The sequence below is a fragment of the Leptonychotes weddellii genome, chromosome 16 (genome assembly GCF_054177405.1).
Source record: "Leptonychotes weddellii isolate Sample4059 chromosome 16, ASM5417740v2, whole genome shotgun sequence".
In the NCBI taxonomy this organism is placed as follows: Eukaryota; Metazoa; Chordata; class Mammalia; order Carnivora; family Phocidae; genus Leptonychotes; species Leptonychotes weddellii.
In genome coordinates, this window is record NC_138384.1 from 26,032,129 (window position 1) to 26,048,693 (window position 16,565).

The 16,565-nt window shown below is 54.7% G+C and overlaps 1 protein-coding gene across 1 annotated transcript in view; it reads right to left on the reverse strand.

The window, feature by feature from the left end:
- The window catches only part of MMP2 (matrix metallopeptidase 2), a 25,702-nt gene extending 12,745 nt beyond the window's left edge, over positions 1-12,957 (reverse strand). Inside the window, exons 1-8 of the mRNA XM_081806584.1 lie at positions 12,578-12,957; positions 9,798-10,024; positions 8,708-8,856; positions 7,457-7,585; positions 7,047-7,220; positions 4,227-4,400; positions 3,205-3,378; positions 1,291-1,446 (exon numbers count right to left, since the gene is read on the reverse strand). Of these exons, the coding sequence (XP_081662710.1) occupies positions 1,291-1,446; positions 3,205-3,378; positions 4,227-4,400; positions 7,047-7,220; positions 7,457-7,585; positions 8,708-8,856; positions 9,798-10,024; positions 12,578-12,733 (1,339 nt within the window). The 5' untranslated portion in view covers positions 12,734-12,957. The remainder of the gene's footprint in view (positions 1-1,290; positions 1,447-3,204; positions 3,379-4,226; positions 4,401-7,046; positions 7,221-7,456; positions 7,586-8,707; positions 8,857-9,797; positions 10,025-12,577) is intronic.
- Between the last annotated feature and the right edge of the window lie 3,608 nt (positions 12,958-16,565).

The following is a 16,565-nucleotide window of genomic DNA, read 5'->3' on the forward strand; positions in this document are numbered from 1 at the left end:
AAAAAAAAAAAAGAGAAACCAGAATCCCAAGCACCTGGTACTTGACAAATGCTCTTTGCTGACGTCACCTGAACTGCTCCTCACCACATCCCTGGCAAGAGGCACTGTTATTACTTCCATTTTACAGATGAGGAAACTGAGGCCCACAGAGGTTGAGTGACTCGCCCAACCATTCAAACGCAAAGCTCAGGTTCTTAAGCCCGCAGGAGAGTCACGGCCATCAGCGGCCACCTCTGTGTCCAGCACCGGGTGTGTGACACTTTCTCAAGGATTCATCCCTTTGCCCCGCCTCATGGCAACCAGCCACAGTTTAGAGATGAGGAAACCGAGTCCAGGGAGGTAAAGACCTGCTTCATCTCTTGCTGCTGGTGAGTGGTAAACATACTCGAACCCGGCATCTCTCCCTTGATCTAGTGTTCTTGCCCAAATCCGTGTGTCCCCAGCCCTATCACCCACCACCATTTCCACTACTGTGACTTGGTCCAGGACCATTTCATAGTGACTTTTTTTTAAATGGGCTCACTCTAGCCTCATTGTAAGTGTTAATAAATAAAACACCAGTTTCAAGCTCTGGTTGAATTGTGCCCATTACACATTAAAGTAAAAGAATCAGGGGCGCCTGGGTGGCTCAGTTGGTTAAGCATCTGCCTTCAGCTCAGGTCATGATCCCAGGGTCCTGGGATCGAGTCCCACCATCAGACTCCCTGCTCAGTGGAGAACCTGCTTCCCCCTTTCCTTCAGGCTCATGCTCTCTCTTGCTATCTCTGTCTCTCTCTCTCTCCAAGAAATAAATAAAATCCTAAAAAGAAAAGAAAAGAATCGGTATAAAACTAGACACTTTCACTCCCCGTATCATCAGGGTCTTTCCATATGCTGGGCAATTTTGCCCTGTGTTTGGCTCACTGTCCTGGATTCTAAACCTAACTTGGTGGCTGAAACCTCGTGACCCTGGGCCAGAAGGGTCACCTTCCTTGGGCCTCAGTTGACTCACCTAGAAAATGGGGAGTCAGTTTCTCCCCTGCCGACCTCACGCAGTGGCTCCAGGGAGCCGAGAGGGGCATGAACGCTGCTGTTACTTGGAAAGGAAAAGGACCATCCAAAGCAAAGGGACTAATGCTTGCAGGGTTGCTCTGTTATCCCCAGACCAGATCAACGCTCCTGCCTCCTGCCTTTGTCTCCTACAGTCCTGGAGAAATGGGACCTTGCCGGTTCTCAAGCCCTGGGCCTCCATCCCAGACTGCATGACCTCCCCAGACCCCCATCCGGATGCCCCCCCATGCTGAAGATTACCGTAGAGCTCTTGAATGCCCTTGACGTCATCGTGGGACAGGCGGAAGTTCTTGGTGTAGGTGTAAATGGGAGCCATCAAGGCTCCAGGGTCTTCAGAGTGCTCCAGCCCCATGGCGTGGCCAAACTCATGGGCTGCCACCAGGAACAAGCTGTACCCTGAGGGCCGCAGGAGGGGACGGGGGCAGAGAGACAGGGAGAGAGGTGAGAGAGCAGCAAGGCTCTGGCCCCAGCGATGGGGACTTTGAGGATAGCACCATGGGGAGGCTAAGAGCCGCACAGATGGGTCGTATTGATTCTCTCTTCTCCTGAGAAATCAGGGACCGAGAGACTATGCCCATTGCTTTCAAGTAGGGTCAGCCAAAGTCCCTCTGTCCCTTTCCAGGGTGGAATTCATGGGAGCTATAAAAGAGAGCCAGGAGCAGCGACAAATCCTCTACTTCAAGTCCCATTTGTTAAAAATCCTGTTTTCTGGCTCTTTATGTTTCTCTACAAAGAGTAGGGGCAAATCCTGCACTTCAGGGTCTCCAAAGAGGTAAGAGAGTGGGTCCACCATTTCCTCCCCAGGAAGCAGTAAAAACCACTCTCCCTCGGAGTGGTTGCCCAGGCTCAGCCCAGAGGGCAAACCCCACTGCATACCCTGTTGTAGGATGAATTGCGTCTCCCCAAAAGATAAGTTGAGTTCCTAACCCCAAGCACCCGTGAATGTGACCTTATTTGGAAATAGCATTTCTGCAGATAAATTAGGTTAAAACGAGGTCATACTGGGGTAGGGTGGGCCCTTAATCCAATGTGACCTGTATCATTCTAAGAAGAGAAAATACATAGAAGGGCATGTAACAAGAGAGGCAGACACTGGAACAATGCAGGCTTCCGAAGCAATGTGGTCCTGCCAATGCCTTGACTTTTAGACTTGTAGCCTCTGAAATGCACGAGAATAAATTTCTGTTGTTTTAAGACACCCAGTTTGCGGCACTTGGTTATGACAGCCCTGGGAAACCAATAGACACCACCAGGATACCACACCAGCTCTGGAGTCTCAAGCTACTCCAGCAGAGGGAGAATCCCACTTTTAAGTAGACGCTGGGGCAGAGCAGGTAATAACAGGCTATGTCCTAGCGTGGTGTTTGGCGGGGGTTAAGAAAAACTCTTTTGGCCGGCCTCTGTAGGTTAGCATGATCCTAACTCCACCTCATTGTGAGTAAAAAAGAAGAAAGGTCACAGAAAAAGAGGCTGATCTACTTCTGGCCAGCCCTGGACCATCCTCTTACCTGGCCATCGGGGCCCTCGGGGAGCTCTGAGCCCAGTGCCACGGGGCCCTGCAGACTAGAGTGGGCATAGTGCCCCCCGGCAGCCTGCTCACTGCACTGACCATGTGGTAAGGTCATGGCCTATCTCCTGGTCACTCTCTTCCCCAGCCTGTGTGCCCTGGAGGGCAGAGAGCCGTCTCAGGTGGCCCAGTCCTCAGCACTCAGCACTGTCACATACCCCCTCATTCACAACTTGGCAAAGGGTGTTGAAGGGGCAAGGAGGGCTCTGGGGGCTCTCTCGTGATGCGTGGAGGGTGGCGTTGGAGGATGAGGCTACTTCCGTTTTCCTCCTTTCTCCTGCCCACCCAGCTCCTTAAAGGCAGCTCTCCACTGGAACGGGAATGCCTTGTAGGGGAATCATTCTCTGACAGAGGGTACCCTGTGCCCAGCACTGAATGTTTGGGGTAGTAAGAACCCCACCTGGAGGGGCGGTCAAGGTCAGGAGCTTTGGATGGGCAGGACCTCCGCCAACACAGGGTCTCTACCAACATGGGGATGTCTGGGGGGTGGTGTCTATACCGGAGGTGGGTGGGAGGGCCCAGGAATGTTTCCGGGGCAGGGGCAGGGCGGCGTCTGGTGTTTCTGCCCGACGGTCAGAGCTGTGTACCTTGGTCGGGGCAGAAGCCCCATTTGCGGTCATCGTCATAGTTGGCTGTGGTCGCGCACCACATCTTCCCATCGCTGCGGCCCGTGCTGGTACAGCTCTCATGCTTGTTGCCCAAGAAGGTGAAGGGGAAGACACAGGGGGCCCCTTCCGAGTTCCCGCCAACAGTGGACATGGCTGTGGAGCGAGGGACATGGGTCAGGGGGCAGGAAGGCATCTGAGGCCACCGCCAGGGAACGGACACGATGAGGACGTTAACGAACCACGCTCACTGAGCACTCGCTCAGCCCTGGGCCCTGGAGCAAGCACTTTATACACGTCTCTACAGCCCTGTGCAGTAGGGATGGGCAACGGGAGCTCGGAGAAATTAAGAAACTAGCCTGAGCAGCTACTGCTAGAAGCGTCAGGGCTATGATTCAAACCCACGCAGATTCCAGAGCTTTACTCAGCCTCCCATGGATGGGGCCAGAGGGACCAGAGGTAGAGGGGGCTGGGCAGAGCTAACGGTGCCCACATACTTCCTTAGACCGTGAACTTCCTCATGCTGCAGGAAGGTCTCCTGCAGAAAGCAGGTGCTCGGTAAAGAGCTGCTGGAGGAAGTAGAAGGAAGCAAGGAAGGGAGGGAGGAAGAAAGGAAGCCGGGAATCCTTACTGCAAAACAGAAACCGCAGGCTAGAGATACCGAGGAGAGCGAAGAAAGGCAGGGAAGAGAGACTTCAAGGTGAGACGGAGAGAGAGAGAGGGAAATGATTACCAGGGAAGCCGAGGGAACGTGGACCATTCAGACAGGGTCCTGAGCTGGCCGGACATTAGGCATCCCCAGTTTGGCTCAACGGGCTATTGGTGCCCATGCACCATCTGTCCCGGTGTGGGTGCCCATGCTGTCCCAGCTGCTCAGCACTCTGGCCAGCAGCCCAGTCCTGGGGAAAGGAGGTGGGGGTGGGGTGGGGCGGGTCTCTGGGAGGTTTTGTCTCACAGGGCAGGCTGCCGGCCCCGGGGAGGCAGGGGGAGGTGGTGACACCCACCGGTCTCGGGGCAGAAGCCATACTTCTTGTCGCGGTCATAGTCCTCGGTGGTGCCACACCAGCGGTAGCCATCCGTGCGGCCCTCGGTGGTGCAGCTGTCGTAGGAGGTGCCCTGGAATCGGAACGGGAACTTGCAGGGCTGTCCGTCAGCGTTGCCACCCATGGTGAACAGGGCTGGGGGGGCGGAGGAGAGGGGGGAGGGGTGCGAGTGTGAGTGGCCACCCGCCTGCCTGGCTGGGGATCGGCTGGGCACGGCGCTGGCAGCCAGGTCACACCAGTGAGGTTGTGATGTCAGGAAAATATTCAAAACCCGTCTCTGGTGGTTGGTGAATTGATGTTTCTCCGGGCTCCTGGAGAGCACTCCTGCCTCCCGGGCCAGCTCGATCCCTCCCCCTGGGACCTGAGGGACGCCTCCTTCAATCCACCCGAATGCCCTCCTCCCAACAATGAAATGGTTAACATCTGGCACACAGCACAAGGGGGTCCCCAGAGCCCGGCCCACACCCCAAGGTCACTGTCCACACTGCCTGGCCATGCCCAAGCCATGCAGACTGGGGTTGGCAGGACCACAAGGGTCTTTCCATTGGAGAGATAAGAAAACAGTTCTCAGAAGGCTGGTTCTGGAACTGCTCCTGGTCATCTCTTTCTTGCTCACAGTCTTTGCCACACATGCTCACACACACACACACACACACACACACACACACAGAAGAAGCTTCACCTCCGTTTCAACCCCAGGGGCTTTCCTGGATGGCCCGCTGTGGTCCCTGCAGGAGAGAGAGGAGGAGAAGAGGAGGAGAACGGAAGGGAGGCGGTGTCTTCAGAAACCTTTTAACACACACTCTGAGCTCCCTCTCTCAGCTCCCCAAGACAGAGGCTATGACTGGAGAATTGGGAGAGAGTGGGGTTCAGAGTCAGGGCTTGCGTGTCTTGGGTTCTCCCCCCACTCCCCCATGCCTTCATCCACCCCAAAACTACAAAATGGTGTGTCTCTGGAATTGCCAACTAGCAAAACCACAAATGCGTAACAAGGACCATCTGTGCACAAAGGCGCCAGAGCTGACCTCATCAGCCCCCGTTAACTCCACCATGACCAAAATGAGGGCCAAGGATCACAGGATCAGGGCCCCATATCCTCCTACTCCCCTCTCCCCAACCAAGAGACCTTTCCCCCACAGTGCCAGAAACAATGAGCCAAAACTGAAGCCAGATGCCTTGGTGGCCTCAGAGAAGGAAAGGCAAAGCGGTAACCTCCACGGAGGCAAGCCTCTGCCTCTGGCCTCCCAACAGCTGCATGTCTACCACCCGGGAAGCCCCCATCTCCTTTCAGATCCTGCCCCCAACAAGGATAAAGAGAAGAGGACACTGACTCAGCATCAGGAGGGGCTGAGTAACCAGGACATCTATCCCAAGACCCAAACACGTGCATGTTGTACGTACTTGCATCTGGCTAAAGACCAAGTAAATGGCTAATGGCCAATGCAGGGAAAAACCAAACTTATGAATTACAGCTGTTTCCACTTCTATGATCAAGGCATTCTGTTCTAATCACAGGGACTGACACATGGCAGGGCTAACTCTGCTTGAATCCCTGCTAGGAAAAGCAAGATACATAAAATACTTTTGTTTAAAAGTTTCTGACTTATTAATGGTCAACTCTTACTTAATATGAAGTACTGTGCGAGCTTTGGTATTAAAAGCATAAACAGGAACACGATTAACTAGCTCTTTGTTCCTTTCCTTCTGTTAAGATGGCTGGTGCTCAGTGTTCAGTTGGGTCAGAGAGATTCACAAACGTGTAAAATTACAGCCGAAAGACAGAGGCATCTATAGATCAAAGAGTCTTTACGGGATGGAGAAGAAACAAGTATTTACAAAATTAATTTTTGGATTTTCTCCCATTTCCCCCTAGTTTTCTGGGCTTTTGACCTCTAGGAACATCCAATCTAACGATGTGACCAGTATGAAGATGTACACGTTATCTTTTTATGATTTCTAGTTATGAGGTGTGTCTCATTGTAAAGGATATATTAAAAAAGGATCGAGTGTGTATGTCAGTACCCTTACCCCTTCAAAAAACTTCTTCCTCTATATGGTTTCAAAATATCTGAAAATGTTATGTCCTAAGCATTGGCAAAAACACATACAAAAATACTGAGTCAGGCCTAATGCCTTTGCCAAGACACAGAGATGCAGACCAAAGCAAAGACAAAGACCCAGAGAGGCAGATATGGATCAGCCCCCACACCCAGATGTGTGCTTGTGTAACTCACTCACACACACACACACACACTGGAAGAATCAGCATCAGAACTAGGAACAATGGCTGACATTCCCAGGGCCGTTGTCCCCAAGCCAGATTGGGTACCAGCCTCGGTGTCTGAGTCTTGCCTCCCAATCCTTGTGTGGGGCTTCCGATCCATCCCCCCACCTCTCCTCATGTCCTTGAGGCCCCCATCCTGGCCTGGGGGTAGAGAGTGGTTCTAGAGAGAACCAGCGGGCATTTTAGTAGTTCTAAGTTCATTCTAATGCACATTAGAAAAAAAATAATTCACACATCAAACTTGTGATTTCACAAATATTATTGCTAATGGCAAAACCAACCAACCAACCAACCGATTTAATGAAAATATCATGTAAATAACCGTGCGGGTGAGAAGGATGCAGCCATGACCGTGGCTCACGCGAGGATGGGCGGGGGGGATGCTGGCTGACGGCAGGGTCAGGCCTGCGGAGGAGTGGGGAGGGCGGGGGAGAGCGGGGGGCCGCCTGGGAAGGTGGAGGCTGAGGAGGAAAGCCTGGGGCCGGGCGGCTGCTCACCTTCATGGGGGCAGAAGCCGTACTTGCCGTCCTTTTCGAAGTTGTAGGTGGTGGAGCACCAGAGGAAGCCATCGGAGCGGCCGGTATCCGTGCAGCTGGTATATTCCCGGCCGCTGAACAGAAAGGGGAATTTGCAGTACTCCCCGTCGGCGTTCCCGTACTTCACGCGGACCACTGAGGGCAACACAGGGTGGACAATCAGCCTCTCTGGGTGCTTCTTTGGAGACCAGGATTCTGACTCAGCCGGGTTATGTGACCTCCCTCCCGCTGCCGGCTCTCTGGTCCCATCAGAGCAGAGGGAGGGGCCCGAGGTGGCCAGGAAAGCCATGGTTCTTGTGGCCAAGGGACAGCGAGGCATGTCGAGGACCAGAGAGGAGACCCGGCCATGACCCGGATGTTCACTCTCTTACCTTGCCCTTCTCCCAGGGTCCATAGCTCGTCGTCGTCAAAGTGCGAGTCTCCCCCAACGCCAGGGCCCGGGGCAAAGGCATGAGCCAGGAGCCCGTCCTTGCCATCGAAAGGGTATCCGTCTCCATGCTCTGCAACACACAGAGTCTCGGCTTCCAGCTGTTCCAGCTGGACCCCGAAACCCAGCCACACCCCCATGCCTGGGCCCTTAGCTGCCCTGACATCCGTCCCCTTCCCTGTCCTGGTGCGGTTATCCAGCCCTGGGAACACAGCATCTCAGTAGAGTTCCTGACTTGATTGTTACCATCCTATGGTCTACACTCCCCCCTCAAGTCTATACGGCCCCCAGTATCTCTACCGCTGACCTTCACTGTCTAAAGACCAAGTAAATGGCTAATGGCCAACGCAGGGAAAAACCAAACTTACGAATGCCAGTGACATCATACCTACCCACAGACTAACGTGCCACCCCCGTGTCCTCACCACTCTCTCACTGTTCCTCGTCTATACTGTGGTCTGTATCACCTACCCCACATCCGCGCTGCCAATTTAGCCCTATCGCTTACCCTCAAGTCATACCATCGCCGATATCCACAACATTAACCCTCATGTCTACTTTTCCACCCAGTGCATACCACCCACCGAGTGTCAACACCTTTGCCGTGCCATTTACCCACATCACAATACCACTCACAATGTCCACACCACCCACCTTCACGTCTACACTGCCGCCAGTGTTCACAAGACCAACCCACATGGCGTCCTTGATCCTGGTTCTACTCCACTTCCTCTGGAGTCTGCACTGCTCCACTGTTTCTGACCCACTCTCACATCTAGAATTCCTCGGTGTCCGCCACCAAAAGAACTTTCTGTGATGATGGGGATAGTCTTTGTGCCGTTCAATTCAAGAGACACTAATCCCACGTGGCCCCTGAGCAGCTGAAATGTCGCTAGTGTGATGGAGAAACTGAATTTTCAGTTTAATTTAATTTTAACTAATTTAAATGTGAATGGACCTATGTATCTAATGGCTACCGTGTTGGGTGGTGCAGACAGACCACCTGCTTTCGGGATTATACCGCCTCCAGGGTATGCCCACTGTCACCTTACCTGGTCCCACATCAATGTGGCTGCCCGGGGTCTTCATCTTCTACTCTCCTGTCTAAGCTCTGCTCAAGACGCCGGGCCCCTCTAATGGCCAGACCGCCCCCTTGTCTTTGCACTGGCTCCCTGCTGACCCCTCTTCTGCCTACCCCAGCGGCCAAAGTTGATCATGATGTCAGCCTCTCCATCGTGGATACGAGAAAACCGTAGCGGAGTTACATCACTCCAGACTTGGAAGGCACGAGCAAAGGCATCATCCACCGTCTCGGGGTCCAGATCAGGCGTGTAGCCAATGATCCTGCAGGGGGTAGAAATGCATGTGAAGGTGTCTGTGTGCACAAAGGAATGGGAGTATGCCTATGCACACAAGCATGCATGTACATGCCCAGGTGTGTGCAGCTGGATGACCATGTGTGAATGTGTGTGAATGTGCGTGCACGTGTGCAGTTTGCCGGTGTGTGCCTGAGCACGTAAGGAGCACACAGCTTTCTGTGTGCATGTATGAGTGTGTATGCACGGGCAGGTGTATGTGTGTGTGTGTGTGTGTGGAGCAGAGCTTACTGGGAGAAGAGCCCACCCAGGATGCCTTGAGCTTCCGTGGAGTCCTAGACTAGCCCACATCTCCATGCCCTGGCTCGAGTCTCCTTTCTCACCTCTGGCTGGTGGGCAGGGAGGCACGAATAGTGAGGGCATTAAGGGCTACGGGGCAAAGATCTCACCCTTGGAATCCAGCATGAGCCATGCAGAGGAGAGCTCTCAGCCCAGTTAACAACCAATAATAACAACCCTCTGATAGAATATAAAACTCAATTAGCAGCCAATCATCAAATCCCTCCACCCACCCCAATGAGCCCATCTAAGAACAATAGTGACTCGCATTCCTTACGCTCTCACTGTGTGCTGGACTCTGACATATATCGTGATCCATTATATATGTGACCAAGCTTAGTTCCCAATGAACCTTCGAGGAAGGTCATGTTTTAGCCCCATTCTGTAGACTGGAAAGTCAAGGCTGAACGCACTGGAACCTAACTAGCCCACTGCCCCAAGGCTAGGAAATGTGAGATTCAAGCTCCGGTCTGACTCCAGTTCCTAAGAAAACTTTGTAGGCAAACTCCTTGAGATGCCAGGCCCTCACCAGATACTCCCCGGGTCCCGGAGAAGGGAGAAGGCAGGGCCCAAGGAGACCCAGTGTCCCAAAGCCCCGGGGCCCTGCCTCCGGCTGCCCTGGCTTGGCACCTGTATGTGATCTGGTTCTTGTCCCACTTGGGCTTGCGGGGGAAGAAGTTGTAGTTGGCCACGTCGGGGTTGCCGCAGCGTGGCTTCCGCATGGTCTCGATGGTGCTCTGGTCAAGTTCCCCCGTCTGGGGCAGCCCGAAGAACTTCTGCATCTTCTTCAGGGTGTCCTTCAGCACAAACAGGTTGCAACTCTCCTTGGGGCAGCCGTAGAAGGTGTTCAGATATTGCTGGAAGAAATGGAACACCCTGAGGCCAGCAGCCATGTGAGGATGGCATCTTGCTGACCCAAGGAGTCAGGGGCCCAACGGTCCTGGGTAGCATCCCGGGTTCCCAAACCAACTCTGTCGCCCACTAGCTGAATGACATAAAAGCTGTAACGCATGGCTTGGGGCACGCATTGGGTGCTTACTATATGCCCCATACAGCAATTTTAGAATGCAGTTACTCTTACTCTCTCCCTCAGACAGAGAAAGAAATTAAAGCCCAGAGAGGTTAAGAAACTTGCCTACGATCCCACAGCTCACAAAAGGCTGAGGTGGATTTGGACCCAAGCCATCTGGCTCCAGAGCCCATTCTCGGAACTGTTAACTCTCTGCCACTCTTCTTTACCTCCGCCAACTCTTTCAATTCACCCGACTGCTGATGACAGCGGGATTGGTTTTCTCACTTTCCTTATAAAGAGATTCAAGGCTTATGTGCCTGGACTCCAGCAGCAGACAGACCTGGGTTCAAATCCCGGAGCTGTCATTTCTAAAAAGAAAATGGACCTGTCCTCTGGGCTCACTGAGGCCTAAACCAAACAGGCCTCTATGGAGTTTCAGGGACCAACCGGCTCATTTATCTGTTCAACAAATATTTTTTTGACTCCTACCGTGTGCCAAGTCCTGTGACAGTATTGGGGAGAAACTGGTGAACATGGCAAATGTTTCTAGTCTCCAGGGTTCAAATCCCAGTGCAGGGAGGTGGATGGACCACAGTCCGTGGAAAATTGGATGTGTGATTTGTGCTTTGTCGGAATGGTGAAAAGAACCCGGAGACCTTATTACAGGGGCCCTAACCCTGTTTGGGGGGTTGTTAGAGAAGGGGAATAGAGAATATAATAATAGTGACAATGAGAGTAATAACAAAGGTTATCTCTTGTTGAGTGTTTACCATGCCCCAGGTACCCTTCAAGGTGTCCAGGATTACCTCCCCCTTAACCCCGAGCCCCCACTATCATGCTGTTTGCAGAAGCAGCTGAGATTGAGAAGTGAAGTCATTTCGCCAAGGAGGCCAGTTGCTCATGACTCCCTGATGTGAAGCCAGGCAATCTAAGTCCAGAGGCATCTCCTCAAGCCTCCTCCTGCATTGCCTCTGGGCAACACCGACACTGTAGGAGGCGTGGGGACCCACGAAGCTTTGTCAGGGCTCCAAAGCTCACCCCCGACCAACAGCCACCTCATCAGGCAGGCCAGCTCCAGACCCCTGAAATGAATAGCCCCCTAAAAATGTAAGGTCTCCCCACCCGTTTACCCAGCAGGGACAGAGGTCTAGATGCAGGGAAAAGGAGTGGTGGCATCACATCCTGAGAAGGGGTTCCTAGGGTGACCACAGGGTACAAAAGTCCTGTCCTGGGCCGGTTGGGGACCAGGGTGAAGGAGAATAGGAGATTTCTGGGGTGGTTGAAGGAGTCTGCAAGCAGATGTCTTGCAGGCTGGAAAGCGCATCTGGAGGGGTCCCCGACCCCGAGGCGCTCGCAGGGTGAGAGGAAGTGCCCCTCTGATGCCCCCAGCCCCCTTGTGTAACACTGCGGTCGGTCAGGGGGGAGCTCCTCCAGCCAGCGGCGCGCGCTGGCAAAACAACCTCTGAACCACAGTCCCGCCAGGAGTGAGGGCTGGCTGGCGGCGCTCCGACCCGCGCCCCAGCGCCCGGGGCTCCGTCCGCCCCCGCCCCACGCGCCAGGGCCCCCGTGCGCCTGCCCCTCCCTGCGCCTGGCCAGCCAGTTCTCTCCTCCCGTTCTCCAACCCCTCTGGAGAAGTTCGAGGAAACTTTCCGAGGTGCAACTTCCCGAGGTGACCCTCCTGGCCAACTGGTCCACTGAGCCAGCTGAAAAAGATGCGCTCTCTGCTTCCCTCCTGCCCTCCACAACTTGCCAAAAGATCCCCTCCAGGGCCTCTCTCCAGATGTATGCCAAAGGTTCCTTGACTTTGGCCAAGCTCTGCTTTGCCCTGAGTTCCTTGCCACACGTGTGCCAAAGGACCCTCTTCCCAAAGTCTCACAGGGGTTCAAAAGATCCTCCATTTCCAAAAGAGACCCCTTTCAGGCCTTTGGCCAAAGGCCTACGAAGACGCTTGCCAAGGGCCGGTTAGCCAATCCCCCAGATGTGTCCAAAAGTTGTTTACAAAGCGGTCCCCTTGCCAGATCCCCTGGATACTAGACAATGCGGCCGTTATTTACAAAAGAGGTCCCTTCCAGCTGTTTGCCAAAGCATCCCCTGCCCTACCACCACCGGCTTCTCGCCCACCCTGCGCGTCCGAAAGTTGCCAGGTTGTTTATCAAAAGCCTTCTCCCATTACTAAGGCTGCCCTACGGTTTGCAAAAGAGATTCCTCCCTCAGCTAACCAAAGACACCCCCCCGCGCCCACCCCCACCAAGCCGTTTCCTGAAGCTCCTCCCCAGGCCGCGTGCCCACCTCGGGGGTGGCTGTTCGGGAGCTAACCAAAGACCACCCCCCCCCCGCCCCCCGCCATCCTCCGAAGTTTCTCCGAACTTGACTCCCAGAGGCCGGCGCTGCAACTCACCACAGCCAGCTCTTTGTCCGTTTTGGGGGCGACATCTCCAGGGAACTTGATGATGGGCGACGGCGCGGCGGCGGCGCGGCCCAACAGGCAGCCCAGGACGCAGAGCACCCGCAGCGGGCCGGCGAGCGCGCCCCGGGCCCCTCGCGCCTCGGTCATTGCGCTCCCGGGCCCCGCGCGTCGCCCGGGGGATCGCTGGCTCGGTGCGTGTGGCCGCGTCGCCGTCTGGCTGGCGCCTGCTCCGCCGCGCGGCGCTGCGCTCCGAGGGGGCCGCTCGACTCGGTGGCCTGGGCTTGGCCCGGCTCAGCGGCGCATGGTCCGGCCCCCGCGCCCCAGCCCGCGCCGCCGCCGCCGCGCGTTCCCGCCGGTCCTGGCAGCCCCTTTGTATGTTTCAGGCCCCAGATGCGCAGCCTCCAGCCACCGCCGGAGGAAGTCTGGGTGCAGCGGAAACAAGGGAGGGGGCAGCCGCCAGATGTGGCCTGCTGGGCTGGGATGGCGCGGGCTGCGCAGGGAGGGGGGCGCGCTCAGGCCCGCCCCGCGCCGCCCCACCCCCCACCCGCCCTGCGCCCTCCCTCTCTTCTCTCCTCTCCCCGCCTGTGAGCCCCGCCGCCCGCCGCTCCTGGCCTCCGCGTGCCCCGGCCCGTGCGCGACCTCGCCACCCCTGCCTCCCGGCTGGGCGCCCAGCCTCAGGGCCCCCTGCGGGGAAGCAGCCCGCGCGACGCCTCTAGACTCTCCACGTCCTGAGGTTGGGGAGCCGCGGTTCTCGGAGGGACGCCTGCGGTGGGGGCGAGGGCAGGACGGCCTGCAGGTCCAAGATGGGGAGGCCGACTCAGAAACAGATGATCCGCGGCGCTGATTGTCAGAGGAAGAGCTTTTAGAACTTTGGCGATGAGGACAGAGAGCAGGGAGAGAGATGGACAGAAAAGGAAAGAGACAGAGAGATGGAAACAGGGAAAGTGGAGGGTAGCTCCCTTCCCATCCCTCCTCTCCTTCCTTCCCTATTTCATTCCTTCCTTTCTTCCTCCTGCAAAAAGCATTTGCTTGGCCTCAGGCATGATGCTGGATACACTTGGAAACACAGCAGTTATGGTCCCTGTCCTTGACGCATGTCCCTTGCCTCTCTCAGGAAAAAGAATTAAGTGCTAAGGGGAAACTCCAGCAGCCCGTGGGAACATCTGTCCTCAGCCCCTAAACTAGTATAGATGGTCAGGGAAGGCTTCCTGGAAGAAGACACGTGTGACTTCTGAGCTACTACCTACAGAGAGACATGAGAGTGTTGGGTGGGGGTCGGCCTGCGGGGGACGTTTCAGAAACAGTCGGGGGAACCCCACGTGCAAAGGTCCAGAGAGGGAAGACACAGCAAGATGCCCTGGAGAAGGAAGTTCCCTCTATCTAAAAAGGGTAGCGGGAGGGCAGGGTAAAGAGATGGCACTGGGGTCAGCAGGGACAAAGTCACAGGCTGCAAGGGTCAGGAACCATCTGCCAGTGAGAGCCTTCTGGGGTCATGGTGACAAGTCTGGACTTTCTCTTGAGAACCGGAAAAGCCTCCGAAGCTTGGGTCTCAGTGGGCTTCAGACATGCCCAGGCTTGCCTGGCGACCGTGTTCTGCGGGTCTGCCAGCTCTCAATCTGAAAGGAGACCCTCGGGAGGGACTTAGCCCCCCAGGAGGGAGCCGGACCCATCAGCCTGACCCCCAGGAGAAGCCCTGGCTATTTGAGGGAGGGTGAGTCTGAGGTCAGTTGGGGAGGGGGATTGTTCCTGGCTCTGCCCCCATTTGACACATGTCCATGTCCTGTGGATAGCCAGAGAGGCAAGCTGCAGAGTGGAGAGCTGGGGAGATGGAAAAAGTTGTCTCACTAAAGCCGGCTTGCAAACTCGTGGCCTGTGGGCTGAATCCAGCCTGAACAGCATTTTGAAACTTGGGCAACTTCATGCAGAAATCTGACTTTCTGGCTTTCTTTTAAAAAATGCCCCAAGATCTGGCAATCCTGGGTGCCAATTTTCACATGGTAGCCAGTAGCCTGAGCTAAATGGCAGCTGCCCCGTTTAGATGAGGTGTGGGCTCTGGTTCGCCCCAGTCCCCACTGTTCTCTGTTGCCTCACGTGTGACTCCTCTGGCTCATTTACATCGCTGGCCCCATTCAGGGTTTCACCGTTTCCCAGAAGGCTTTGTAAGACACGGGGGCCTAAACAACATAGCTTTGGGGCTCCTCTGCAGAGAGCAGCTTTGATTGTGCCTCTTTAAAAAAAAAAAAAAGATTTTATTTATTTATTTATTTGAGCAAGAGAAGGGGCACAAGCAGGGGGAGTGGGAGAGGGAGAAGCAGGCTTCCCGCTGAGCAGGGAGCCCGATGCGGGGCTCGATCCCAGGACCCTGGGATCATGACCTGAGCCGAGGCAGACGCTTAACAGACTGAGCCCCCCAGGCGCCCTGACTGTGCCCCTTGACCACCTGTGTGGCTTTGACATTCCAAGGGCATTGGGGTCCAGTGTAGGTGACTGGTGCCCATTTAGAGAAGGCATCAGCTGCAGAAATGAGGGAGGAGTGGCAGTGACCCGCAGCAACTGGGGCCCAAGGCGAGCACAGGCTGTGTCTGGTGGTAATGGACTTGTTGGTGACCACGTGAGCTCCCTGTGGACCCGTTTCGCCGTGCTAATCCTGGTAGCCCCATGCTGGTGTGGTGGAACCACAAAACGAAAGCAACCAGACAAACTTTTGCATAATAGCTGCCAAGGTTTGGAGCTACGTTTGGGACTGCAGCATCTTTTAGCCAGTCCTACCTAATACAGGTAGTGTAAAGGGGCTGTATAGTGGGGAGAACTGTGCCTTCCCCCCAAAGGAGATGTTCAAATCCTAACCTCCAGGACCTCCAGGTCCTCCTTTGGAAATCCAGTTGACCCATGAACAGCATGACCCTGCTTGAACCGTGTGGGTCCACTTATGTGCAGATTCTTTTCCCTCATAAATACAGTGCAGGACTATAAATATATTTTCTCTTCTTTATGATTTTCTTAGTAACATTTTCTTTTCTCTAGCTTCTTTTATTGGAAGACTGTAGCACATAGTACATACATATAACATCACAAGAGCGTTCATTTGCTGGTTATATTATCAGTAAGCCTTTGGGTCAACAATAGGCGATTAGTGGTTGAGTTTGGAGGCGGGGCGGCGGGGGCGGGGAGTCAAAAGGGATACTTGGGGTTTTGACTGCATGCGAGGTCAGTGCCCCTGCCTGACCCCTGTTCAAGGGTCAGCTGTAGTCTTTGCAGATATAATCAAGTTAAGAGATTAGAATGACTCAGTTGCATGACTAGGAATGCCAAGAATCGTCAGGAGCCACCAGAAACTGCAAGAGGCAAGGCAGGATTCTTTCTGGAGCCTACAGAGGAGGCATGGCCCTTGTCAACACCTTGATTTTGGACTTCTAGCCTCTAGAACTGTGCAAGAATAAATTTTGGATGCCTTAAAGCAGGAGCCCTAGAAAATTAAGACAGGCTATAATTAGGAGGCACCAGGGTATGGGATAAATTTCTATCAGTCATTCATTCATTTGGGAAAACCTTCCAGAGCACGGTTCCAGGTGCTGGGGTATAGCGGCGTCAAGATGCACAGCCCTAGAGGAACAGAGGCAAGACCTTCTCTGGGCCCAGGAAATCCAGGTCTCTTTGAGTGTTCTGCCAGGACCCCAACCCCAGACCCAGACGTGTGGATTCCAGGCCCGGAGGCTCAGAAGTCTTGGCTACTCTCTGCTTAAAACCCTTTGCCGACTAAAACCTGCTCTTAGGAAAAACCCCACTCCCTTGCCACAGCCTGCAGAATTCTCCCTGACCTGCCATGGCCTTTCCACTGTAGCCAGGGACCCAGGAGGGGACAGATGGCACTCCTGGAGGAGGGTAATTCTAGGAAAGCTTATTGACAAAGGGATTAAATCCAAAGCCTGTGGGCGGGGTGCCGGGGAAGCAAGTCTGTGGTACAGGAACCTGGGCCAGA